The 12,763-nt window shown below is 42.4% G+C and overlaps 1 protein-coding gene across 1 annotated transcript; it reads right to left on the bottom strand.

Annotated features, from left to right (window-relative positions):
• Window positions 1–2,150: 2,150 nt before the first annotated feature.
• On the bottom strand, window positions 2,151–10,858 carry LOC143267299 (disks large homolog 5-like). The gene is made up of 7 exons (XM_076544603.1): window positions 10,311–10,858; window positions 9,306–9,465; window positions 7,330–7,473; window positions 6,296–6,476; window positions 5,377–5,492; window positions 3,366–3,463; window positions 2,151–3,207 (listed from the first exon to the last, which is right to left on the bottom strand). The coding sequence occupies exons 1-6, from the start codon at window positions 10,525–10,527 to the stop codon at window positions 3,379–3,381; spliced, it is 903 nt and encodes a 300-aa protein (XP_076400718.1). The 5' UTR covers window positions 10,528–10,858; the 3' UTR covers window positions 2,151–3,207; window positions 3,366–3,378.
• Window positions 10,859–12,763: the final 1,905 nt, after the last annotated feature.

The following is a 12,763-nucleotide window of genomic DNA, read 5'->3' as shown; positions in this document are numbered from 1 at the left end:
GGAATCCACTGCCCTTTCTGGCTTCAGTGCAATCTGATTGCTTGTGGAGCATAGAAAGCAGGCAAAATATCCATATACATAAATACAAGTTAATGAATCTCAAAGAATTCCATGAAAAATCAATAGTCAAGGCAACAGCACATTAGAAAGACCACATCTCAATAGTCTTAGAAGGTTACTGGCCCTGCATTGCCACTGTCACTAGTGGTGTATTTCAGGAAAAGAAAGGCAGACAGCTATAGGTTTCCTCATTTCTTTCTTTCTGCTATTGAAGTTTTTATTATCACCACTTCAATCTGCAAAGCTACAAAAGTCATAGATGTATAAGCAGGCTTGGCAGTGCACACCTATTATCCCAACACATGAGAGGTAGAGTCAAGAGGACCAGTTCAGGGTCATTCTCAGTTCTGTAGCAAATCTTGGAAGTCAGCATGGACTATATGAAACTCTGTCTCAAATAAAACAAACAAAACCCCATAGATTTGCTATCCTCAGAAGGAAGGGAGTTAAGCTTCATATACCCACAAAGAAGGCCATCCATGGTGCACTAAGTCAGAGAGCATTTGGAGAATAAGCACAAAGAAAACTGTGCTTGTACACACAGACACTGTTCACAATGGTCATCCTGGAGTGGGCCAAGAGACAGGGAACAGGAATTTATTTCATTATTTTCACTTTATATTACTCAGAACTGCTTAAATCCTTTTTACATTATTAGTTTCATAAACAGAAAAGCAAACATATTGTGCTTCCCATATAAGAGCCTATCAAAGAAGGATAGAACAGCATGGCCTCATAGGGAGAGGTCTCACTTGTGTTTGCTTCCATTCTTGACAAGGTCTTCAATGTCCAGGATGGGGGTAGCCAACTCCTGCTCCAGGCTTTACTCTTCTTCATTGTTGTAGAAATGGCAGGAGGGACTTGCTACCTTTTTGCGGCATAAATGAATCTGCATGTGGTTACTCTCCTGCTTCACTTCAGGGTGAATACAAAGCTGCTCCTGGGAGCCCAGCACACACACCTTGGCCCAGTAGGAAGTATTCCAAAGCTCACTGATGACCTGAGTTAGCTATGCGTGTGTTCTAGAAGCATAGATGATTTTGGGATGTCTGTGTAGCAAGCTATCGGGTCACCACAGGTAGTAGCAGCATTCCAGGATGACAAAGACCGACTGGCAAGGAGTTCACCTTGAGCTCTCTCAGCAATCTTTAGGGGAAAAACAGCATCACGGAGATGTTCCGTCCAGGCCAATGTAGTGCAGAGGTGGCAGAGCATCTTCCCAGTGCCTGTGGGGCTCTCTGGGATGCCATTTACTTCCTTCTGGAGACATTCAAGCACCTTGGTCATGTACTCCTGTTGAAATTGGTAGGGCTGGAAAGGGAAATCCACTGTCACACCATTCAGGACTACCCTGGGCATATCAGCCCATATTCAAGAGGACACAGTGTTGGGCCAAGATGCAGGCTGTTTGGGTCTGTCAGACAAATCCCTCTGAACATCTCAGGGTTTCAGTCACTCCAGGTAAGTGCTGGCAACATGTGGCACCAGTTTTCTCTCTGCAGCAATTCCTTGTCTCGGTGGGGGTGCCTTTCAGTATCCGGGTCTCGAGGGATCCTCATTTCTTCTATACTCCTGTAACGAATGTTCTCATTTCCTGAGATGCATTAGAAAACATAGATGTATTTCTGAAAAATCTGATATGAATGATCATGTCATGAACATATGTGTATCTATTCTCCACTTTTTGGAGTAGCTAGACATGTGAAGTCAGGTGTTTAACATGGATCTTTTTCCATCATGAAGTGGATATACATGAAGTGGGCCATGCTATTCACACCCAAGACACCATCTTGGTTTGTAAGCCTGTCTGGCTGGGAACTCACAATATAGCCTAAGGCTCCTAGAACTTGCAGAGATCCATCTCTGCCTGTTGAGTTCTAAGGTTACAGGAGTGTGACACCACACCTGACTACAAAGCTACTTTCAGAATGAAGAGAATGTACCAGGGTTAGCTGTCCCCCATGGGAGAACTTACCCTGTTGGAGGAGGGATAGAGGGGTAGAGGGGAAGGTGGGAGGGAGAGGGAGGAGGGATGGGAGGTGGACCTGAGCTTGGTATGTAAATTGAATAAAAATTTTTTTTTAAAAATGAAGAGTTGGAAGTTACTTTTTTATTTGTGAAATTACAGAGATTTGATTGAATAGGGGCTTAAAAGGGCACTTAGTATATCCAGTGTATAGCCTTAGCAATATATAAAATCAAGAAAGAACAAAAGAAGCAAACAGTAACAAACCAGCAAAACAAAACAAAGAACACAAGATAAATTCATGCAAACCCAAAAACAAACCAAAACTATTTACACTAAGAAGCATTCTCATCATGCAGTGCACTGTCCTACACCCCTTGGCTGGCTTTGGACACAAGTTGGAAGACAACCCTGAATTGAAATAATCTCTTCAAGACAAGTCTAGTCATGCCACTTTGGGGCTCTTAGGTTAGGCCATTGCCAAAGTTGATCTTATGCTATGTTGGCCACTATATGATTCTGTCAGCTAACATGTGTCTGTGTGTTGATTCAAGACAAAAAAGAACATGGGAGCATCTGCTCTTCAAGACATAAAAGGTCATGGTGGCATCCTTCCTAAATAATTTCTCAGAACAATTCACTTCACCATCACATGTGCACGACATTGAGTAGCTCAGGACTGGACTGGAGTGAGAATATGATGCTTCCTTCGTGTGGTCTGCCTGGATAGCAGCATGACATCAACATAGTCTCCGTTGACATATCTCCCTCCACATATGAAGGGCCGAGGACTCAGTCAGCTCACAAAAGTTTGTAGCAATAAACTTTCAGAGTGACTATGAGCAGAAACATATTCTCTCTCCATGTTGTTGTGGCTCTCACAGGGAACACTTGCTGGTAGATGTCAGTTTTTTCTGCATAATTCTTGGTGTTTTTTTTTTTTTTTTGAAACTCAGTAATCTTCTTGATGGTTTCTTTACTCCATAACTAGTGAATCAACAGACACATGGATCAGATTATAGAGGGACCACATGTAGGGCAGATGATATTTGCCTCACTGGTGATTTGACAACCTGTAGTACATGTCTTGTTCTGAGGAGGCCTTGATCCTAGAGTGGAGAATGTCAGGGGTTCCGGTTGACTATGGATTCCTTCAGCCTCCTCAGTTCTCATAAAGGGTGCTGTGAGAGAAGAAAAGGCAATCAGATCCAACAACAGCCTTGCTGGTTTTCTGGTTAGACAAATTCAGGGCTTATTCACACAGAGGAAACTGGAATCAAGGAAGAACTCCACCCCACAAATGCCATGTTGCTGGGGATGGGATGTCATGGTGGCTCACTTGCTTATGACACTTAGTGTTCCTGCTGCAGCAGCTCTGTGGGCAGGAGGCTCTCATCCTGAGCTGTGCACTGTTCCAGATCATGTAGTTTTTCTGACCTAGAGGAGGAAGTTAGTAAGCACAGAGTCCTGGTGGGGATCCACCATGTCCCCTGTCAGTCTGTGATATCAGAAGAACTCAATTGTGCTGGAGAGTCAACAATGATCTTTGGCAGCAGTCATTGTTTGTACCCCTAAGGAATAAGTGTCACACAATAGCTGGGCCTTGAATTATTTATTGCCCTTAACAAGTATCAGATGTTGATCTGAGTACTTTATGTACTGTGCTCTATGAGAAAGAACAGGACATTTTCCTACAGTCTAAGGACATCATTTTAAACAAAAGGAATACCATATTAAATTCATACATAACAGCACAGTGGAGATGCACAGATTGTTCATGATGAGTTTCTTAACAACCACCTCATTTTTTTCCTTCTCCAATTTCTGTTTATTTCTTTCTAGGCAGAGTTATAATATGCATCTCTGGCTTGCTTGATACATGTTCTAGGATAGCTACAAAAGGCCACAGATTTCCTGCCTGTGCTCCCAAAGTGTTTGAATTAAAGACATTCACCATCACACACACACCTGTCACTATTCCTGATTTTTAATTGATATTTTATTTTTCTCACCATATTGTATAATGCTGTCACAGGTTGAAATAGAAAACCTAAAATTTCAAGTTGTTTTCCTTCTATTCTTTTTTTAAAGTGATTACATGAGCAAGCATCGTAAAGATCTTGATGGGGAAATCTATAGAAACAACTGAACCAAGCTCAAAGGAACTCAGGAAATTTAGATCGACAGCTGTGGAACCTGCATGGGACTGGTTTAGAGCTTCTACATATGGGAGACAGTCGTATAGCTAGGTCTGTTTGAGGGGCCCCTGGAAGTGTGATCAGGATCTATACTGGAGCATGACCTGTCTTTTTGGATCCCATTACCTAAGGTTGAACACCTTGCTCTTGCTTGATAAAACAGGGAAGGGCTTGGTCCTGCCTCAACAGAATGTACCAGGCTTAGCTGTGCCACCATGGGAGAACTTATCTTGTTGGACGAGGGGATGAAGGGTAGGAGGAGAAGTTGGGTGGAGAGTGGGAGGAGGGAAGAAAGGGGGATCTGTGGTTAGTATGAAAAATGAATAAAAATTAATTTAAAAAAGACCATCTCATTTTTATACATAGACTTAATACAACTTTGCAAACTAGACAGCTGAATAAGATCATGTGAAATGATCAGGCCTCCTGCTTAGAAGGCACCTTAAACCCAGGTAATATGCAAGATGGAGCCTGTCATACTAGAGCAGCATTTCTTGAGTCATGTGTCTGAGAATATTGTCACTGCATGGTCTCTGGCAATAAACAAAAACAGCTGTGTTATCCTTAGGCCTACACCTGGGAATCTACATCCTGGTACTCTAGAGGAGGCTGTTACACAACACTCTGTGAAGGTTCTGAACAATCCTCAGCAGAGACATCTGCTTGGGTTCATCCTGCCAATGACTAAACTTATTATATCCCCAGTACACTTTACATGGGAAATCCCCAAACAATGAAGACAATAAGTGTTACATAAAATAGTGACAAGGGTTTGAATCTCATCCCTACAGGTGATATTCCTGAATAAAGATGTAATTTCAGATATGGTGACACACACCTTTATTTCCCATCACTTATGAGGCATAAGCAGGTAGAGCTCTGTGAGTTCAAGGAAAGCCTGCTCAGAACATACCAGAGATATCAGAAGGGAGGCATGGGGCACAAGTCTACAGATACAAGAAGTATCAAACATATTGTTGGCTGGATAAAAGTTCTTATTGACCGGACCAGCATAATACACTGAGTTCTGAGTTGGACTACCCTTGCTTGGAGTGGGGAGTCTTGCTGATAAGCAAAAGCCCACAAAGGATTGAGAGCCCTAGCATGGGGACCCAATTGGATCAATACACCAACTTCAGCCTGGGTTCCTACCTCATCTGGGAGACAGTCAAATGATGCTGCAGCTTTATTGCCAAGTGCAATTGCTGTGAGACCAGCTCCCTCTGCTTCAGCAAGCTCTGGAGTCTCTCCTCCATTCTTTGCTGCTCCTGTTCATTAGAAGATTGTGTCTTTAGTGGAGGCTTGAGTATAGTATAGTTAATACATTTTCACAAAAGTGCAAGCACACAGAAAGGATCCCAAAAGCTTGCTGGTCAGTCAGTTTCACCAAATTTCAAGCTCATGGGGACATAAGAAAGCCTGCTTCAAGTTCATAAGACAGAGACTGACAGAGAGAAACCCAGTGGGCTCCTCTAGCTGTCATCCACATGCAATACACACACACACACACACACACACACACACACACACACACACCACAGACAGACAGACAGACAGACAGAAAGAAGTGAGACAAAAACAACCAAGTGATAGAGGAGCAGGTATCTTTAGAATAAGCACAGTGGCCTTTAGGAAAATCCCAAAACTCAGCTTTCATTCCTTGGGAACTAAAATGGTCTAGGGGAGCATACTCTACTTGGTCAGTCTGTGTGGAGGTGGTTAGAGAATTTTTTACTCTTGAACTCAAGTCTGTGTATAGCAATCCTTCCATCACAATGACAGGTAGCTGTGTGATGAGTGATTGACCTATTTCCCCCTTTTGACTACAGCTTCAATCAGAGCATCAGGAATTGCATGCCAATGACCTAGATTCTCAGAGGACGCTCACTTCCCAGAAATACTAATGCACAGACACAGAATGAACAATTTAATGTCATGAAGTGGGTGGATGAATGGGTGTATGGATGAGGAAAGTGATGAGAAAAGCACAGGTGTCTGGATGGGTAGACTGGTTAAGGTTACATAAGTAAATGGTTCTGGACCTAACTGTGACCCAGCTGCCTGTCCCTACCTGCTGTTCCTCGTTCTGGAGGTCACTGGTCTCTTCTTGGTCCTTACTGAGCACTTTCAATTCACCCAAGTGGTGCTTGAGCAGGGCCCATTCCTCCAGTAATTTCTCCTTCTCTAGCCTCAGCATGTCCAACTTCTTCATCTGCTGACTCTGCTCCATCAGGAGCCGGCTCTCCAGATCACTGGAAATACACTCCAAATAGTAAGAACATGCCAGCTTCCTCTGGTCACCCAAGACTCCATGCCTCAACAACCCAACCCTATCCCAGGTTCACAGGAAGATGTAAACAAGCACCTTCAACAGCAATGAGAGTGGCACTCAAGGCCAAAAGCAGAGAACAGTTATTTCCTACAAAAATCAAACTCTTTCTCAAAATCCTCCAAAATAACAGAAATTCATGCACTTCCATAAACAAGAGGAATACCCCACCTGTCCTAATCAGTCCACTGTCATGAGGAAACACCAGCAGGCAATGTGCAAGTACACTTGGGGAAGAAGGAGACCCAGAGGGTGCGTGGATCCCATAGCAGTCAGCCCCTGCCAGACAACCCTCTGGTGATGCCAATTGCTCTTCTACCTAACCAGTGCTTCTCAGAATGTGGGGTGTGAACCCTTTGGGATCTAGGAGCCTTTCACAAGGGACATTAATAGATGTCGTATGTAGACATTTACATTAAAATTCATAACAGTAGCACAATAAATTTAAGACATAACTACAATATAATTTTATGGTTTGGAGTCATCAAAACAATGAAGGAATGTATTGAAGTGTCACAGCATTAGGAAGGTTGATAACCTGTGATATGGAGTCTACAGAGTATGGCAATATGGTGCTAGAGGAGCTAACAGTCTCTTTAACCCTCAGCAAAACAGAGTAAAGAGGCCTAAGTCCAAAGGCTGTTTACTAATGATCTTGGCTAAGAAGCAGAAAAACTAGAAGCACATCTGCAGACCCTGCAGTCCAGAGACAAAGTTCAGAGTTCACAGTTAGCAATTGTACAACAGTTGGGGTCCCTACCAAGACAAACACTTACCAAAGGAAGACTTTCTCCTTGGTCAGCTCTCTGAGCTTCTGTGCGGCCTCCATATTCTCATTCTCAAAATTCTGCAGGTCTGACATGACCTGCTGATGTTGCATCTTGAGCTTTTCATAGAAAGGATTTGGCCTGTGGTAGGGCCTGGACCCAGATGCAAAGAATTCCATGAATATAGGCCTCAAGGATCACATAAATTCAGTGTGTGTTCTATATTACGGAATTTCATGAAATACCACAGCCTGGCTCCTATGTACTGGGACTTCCAGCTGCTTATGACCCTTGCTCTTCTGGTCCCAGGCCAGCAGAGGCAGGATATTAAGAGGGATGCAGCTGGGACTGAATGAGCTCCCTCAGGAGTCCTGCACAGCCAGCTTGGTATGGAGTTCCCACGAGTCTATCACAGGTCTGGTCCCACCAGAAACTGTGATGTTTCTGCTGTCTTCAAATAAGAGATGCTCATTCCAGGGTGCTTATACTGATATGGAGGTTAAAATCATATCATGAATATTTCTTAGGATGGGACTCAATATTATTACAGCTTCTTAAATACCTCCAGGGCATTCTAGTTGGTACCAAGGTGAACACACTGGCAAAGTGCTATGCTGCTCAAAATGGGGCTCCCAGTACACCATGTAGACAACACCTAGATACTGAGACGAGCAACACTTCATGCTCAACCATAGACCATTGATTGCAGGGTGAAGAGGGACATATGCACAAACACATAGATACAGAAAGATGGAGGAGAGGGAGAGACAGGGAGACATAGAGAGAAAGTGAGAGAGAGAAGCTGAGAGAGGGAAAAGTGATAGAATGCTCTCATTGAGTTGCCAAATTAATACATGCAATTGTGTCATCTCAGAGAGGACCAAGAGCAGCAGACATCAGTAACAGGCCTTGCTACCACATATTAAGATGTGGAACCAGGCCTCTCCAGCTGCTACTGAAAAGACCTAGCAGATGCCATAACAGGCTGCTCAGTCTTCTCTCAGAGATCAGGCCTCAGTTTCAGTTTCCTGAGACTTGAACAAGCAGTCTCTGGAAGGGCCATGAACAAAAGACATAGTCCTTGCAGTAGCTCCTTTCTGCACGTACTCTGACTGCTCAAAGCTCAGCCAGTTGTTTAATGTCTGGGACCTCTTACCAACTTAGAGCTATGTGTATGGGTCAGTGTGAACGTGTGAGGGCCACCAGCCTCCATGGCAGCTCAAGGACAGAGCCTGAGCCACTGAGTCAGGCCCCACAGTCAGTACATGCAAGGCCAGCCATCCCCCATGGCAGCTCAAGGACAAAGACTGGGACTTGTCCAAGATGCCCCCAAAGGATAACTGTAACCCCCAACCAGTAAATTCAAAGGTTACACACCCTCAACCAATCATAGGACACCAAGGCTTGTACCACCCTGTTTGTGGTTTTTCTCTTTAAAAACCCCTTACCCTGAGATATCAGGTCTGTCCTCCTTCACCAGTTGGACGCAGTCTAAGCATGGGTTTCTTTGTTATGAATAAACCCCAGTGTGTTTTGCATCAGTTATTGGCTCTGTGGTGGTCTTGATGGAGGGGGGGGTTGTCACGATGCAGCCACAACACTACTAGAAGCATCCAGCACACAATGTCTTGCCAGGCAAGTAAAAAAAAATGACAGCATTCTTACACTAGCCACCACCACTTGACAGGATCTCTCCAAATGTATGTTGGGAACTCACACATTACTGCCTCAATCCCTGAGTTATGTGATTCAGGCCACAGGCTCTGGTTTTCATTTGGAGAAAGCAGAGCAGTCTAATATCCCCATCTCACTCCTGCCCATATGTCAGGTTTTGCTTCAGGGAAGCATTTAGGGAAATGATGTTGGGCAAAGGGACACCGTGAAGGTGCCCCCAACCTCCCAGAAGCCCATTTCTTAGAAAAAATAAACTAAGGGTGATATTGTAGAACCAAGACAGTCACCATGGAGTTTGAAAGAGTAAATACCTCTTGTCCAAGGATCCTTCGGTTACTAAGATGAGCCGATCTCTCAGATCATTCCTTTGGGCGGTCATCTCCCGGAGCTGAGTGGTCAGACTCTCCACCTTCTGCTTCACTTCCCTCTTTGTGAGGTGGGTTGGAGTGGGTGGTGGCTCCTTGGAGGTCCCTGTGGGTAGATGAACACAAGTGAATTTGCATTGTGACAAGACATGAACAGGTCACCCTGAGACCTAAGAAGATGTTTGAGAAAGGATGTAAGCAAGCGATTCAGTGACACCCCAAAGAATTTTGCCCTGGATTGAGATGCTCCCGCTGGGCATCTCAGGTCTCCCATCTCTCTGACAGGAGATAGGTGTCTCAGCCAGCTGACTTCCTCTGCTCCTTTAGTACATGCTTCAGGTAACTCTGGAGAGAGCTTCCTCAGGGTTATTAACAGCCCTGGACTCTGCATTCAACTTGGCTGCAGCATTCACTAGTCTTGGCTTTAAAGCCAAGATAAAATTGACACAGTCCACAAGCACTCAGGTCATTAAAGATGCCTAACTATCCTGACAGGTCACTCTAGGCACATGGCAAAAATGGAGAAGCCACACAGGGGCAGAACATGGTCGCCACTCTCAACATGACTTCACAGTATTAACAGTGGATACACAGGGCTGGTGGGCAGTAAATAAATGAAGCCACTGAGCTTGAAGTACACTGATGACATGCCTTTTTCTGGGCACACCACCTCCTACCCTAATACTGGCTCTTTTGTACCCTCTCAACCCCTGCCCTCCTGTAGGATGGAAAGGCAAGAGCTCCCAGCACAACAGCTTTGGCCTTACTTGCTCCTGACTTCTGGAACAGACAAATTAATCTTCTGGAATCTTTGAATTTCAGGAGCCATGACAAGCAGGGAAGTCCAGTTGGTTCCCAGAGACTCCTACCTCCTGTGTCCCATCACTGGAAGATTCTGCTCAAGCCCATGTCCTACAGGAAGTAGATCCCAATTTCCTGCCCAGAACTTACTGTACCATCTTCTGGACCATTTCCTTCTTGATCTTTTACATGGAGGCTGAAGGCCAGCTTGTGTCTGCCCCTCTCTGCTCTCTCTTCCCTCTCCATTCTCTCTACCCAATAGGCGCCTGAGTCGTGCCAACATGTTCATGGCTGAACTGTAAGGGCACTGAACCAACTGTCCAAAGGCAGTTGGTGTTGCTACAACACAGGTGACATCAGAAAACATTCTAAGGTCTCCAGGATACAATAGAATGTCTAGGCATGAGACCCCCTGATGTCATGGGGGAACTGACATTGCCTTCCTGCTAATCAGATGTCTTCATAACTCACCAGAAGTTAGGTTTCCCATTCTAGGAATCTCTCCTAGGACTCAAGAGAAATCTTTCAGCACCCTTTTATTCCATAGCCAGAGATTGCTTTCTGATTGTTTGGAAATGCCTCAGTACTTCCATGTGGGAAAGAAAGTGAGTGTTCATCTCCTACTGAATGTATATGTCCAGAAGGTAACAGTATTATAGACATTGATGTGGGATATGATTCTCCACAAGTACCTGCATCTCCTTATTATCAACAAATGATAGACTTAATGATAATCGAAAGGATACTTTTTTAACAACTTCCTGGTATGGAACCTACAGAAATAACTGCCAGCAGATAATATGCAGCTTATTTAATTTAAGTTGATAACAGGCAGTGGTGGCACATGCCTTTAATCCCAGCACTTGGGAGGCAGATGCTGGTGGATCTCTGTGCGTTCAAGGCGAGCCTGGGATACCAAGTGAGTTCCAAGAAAGATGTAAACCTACACAGGGAAACCCTGTCTTGAAAAACAAACAAACAAACAAACAAATAATTTGATGACCACTGGCATATTGCATTATCATGTTACTCAGGACCTATAGATAATCACTACCCAGTACATCAACTTTTAAGAGTTTTTGAAAATACTCAATGGGTATGTCACAAAATTATATCTAAAAGTCCTGTAGAGTTTGCTCTTAGTGATTTTACAGATAGTTCTTCAAAAGACCAGGAGCATATATTTTATACACACATTCTTCACACTCCTCAAAATGGATAGTACTTTCCCCTGACTGTACAGCTCAACAGTAAAATCTTACTATATTCCATCAGTTTTTATTAGACATTGCTCAGTCATAAGTTATTTTTAACTCACTTCATGTATATATTTGCACATAAAGGATAGAGTTAAACTAAAAATGGAAACTGGCTTAACCTGATAGAAAAGAATTGTTACAAAAGTGTGATAAATTTTAAAAAAGTTTAATGAAGAGATGAAAATCTCTAAGCTCTATCGACTTTGTGCTCTAACACATTTTATCCCTTAATTTCTTTGCCCCCTACCTCAAAAAATAGTATATTAAGACATATACTTTCTTTAACTTTGGATTTGTAAATTCCTGGGGCATGGTTACAATTTGTTTAATGTATAACAAAAATCAGCTAAACTTGTAATCAAAGGTTATCACTTTAAAAATCCATATATAGGCAGCAAATATGAAAGTTATAATTCCTACTCTTCCCTTTGGTTATTATTATATCTCCTTTATAGACTAAATAGGCAGTAACAGTTCCTCAAAATATTTTGGAGAAACATGGAATTTAATATCATGAGATTTCCCTAAGGAAATATAAATCTACTCAGGATAGATGAACCTGACTCAAAAGATGTTATCTAACCACTTATGTATTGCTAACTTTTAACACCAGGATTCTGGAAAAATTTAAATAAGAAACAAATATGTGACTGATAAATATGGTATATTTGATAAATAAGCTCTTAAATACCTAAGGTCTATTTAGGCTAGCAGAAATGCACTTGAAGATATTATAATGTCTTTCCCAACTTTGTTCAGCTTTAATCTTTCTGCATAAACTGAGTCATATAAGAAACTGTGATATTCTATAACGGTACACCCTGAAAGAGTAAAATATAAAATAAAATTCAATTCTATGAACTGTATTTATTTAAGTTTTATATTTAAGACTAAGGGGTGGTAAGTTAAATCTTCAATCCAAATTTTTAAAACTCAAACTCAACAGGGATAAAAATTGTAAAATCCTATTCATATTAAAAGCTTTCAACTCTTTGTAAACTGTTAAAGACAATTAGGTCATACAAGTTAATGAAGATCACCATATAAATATTAAAATTCTTTAAAGTGTTCTAAAACTATGCTTGTAGTCATACTAATTAGAAATCTATTTCATTTTACAGGGAAAAGCTTCAGTTAGAATGCTGTTCATGTTTTCAAGGTTAGGCCAAAAGCAATGATTAAAAATGAATGAAGTTTGTTTACACAGACAGTTTACCTTGCTGAAAGACTTTACACTGAAAGAAATAACCCTCATGATGTGTTTCAGTGGAACTTCTCACTATTCCTTTATTTCAAGGAACTTGCTTTGTAGTTAGGTAAATAAAAAAGTAATAAATTCAGTTC

This window comes from Peromyscus maniculatus, chromosome 9 (assembly GCF_049852395.1).
Source record: "Peromyscus maniculatus bairdii isolate BWxNUB_F1_BW_parent chromosome 9, HU_Pman_BW_mat_3.1, whole genome shotgun sequence".
In the NCBI taxonomy this organism is placed as follows: Eukaryota; Metazoa; Chordata; class Mammalia; order Rodentia; family Cricetidae; genus Peromyscus; species Peromyscus maniculatus.
The sequence above is the reverse complement of the archived record's forward strand: the minus strand, read 5'-3'. Positions and strand labels throughout refer to the sequence as shown.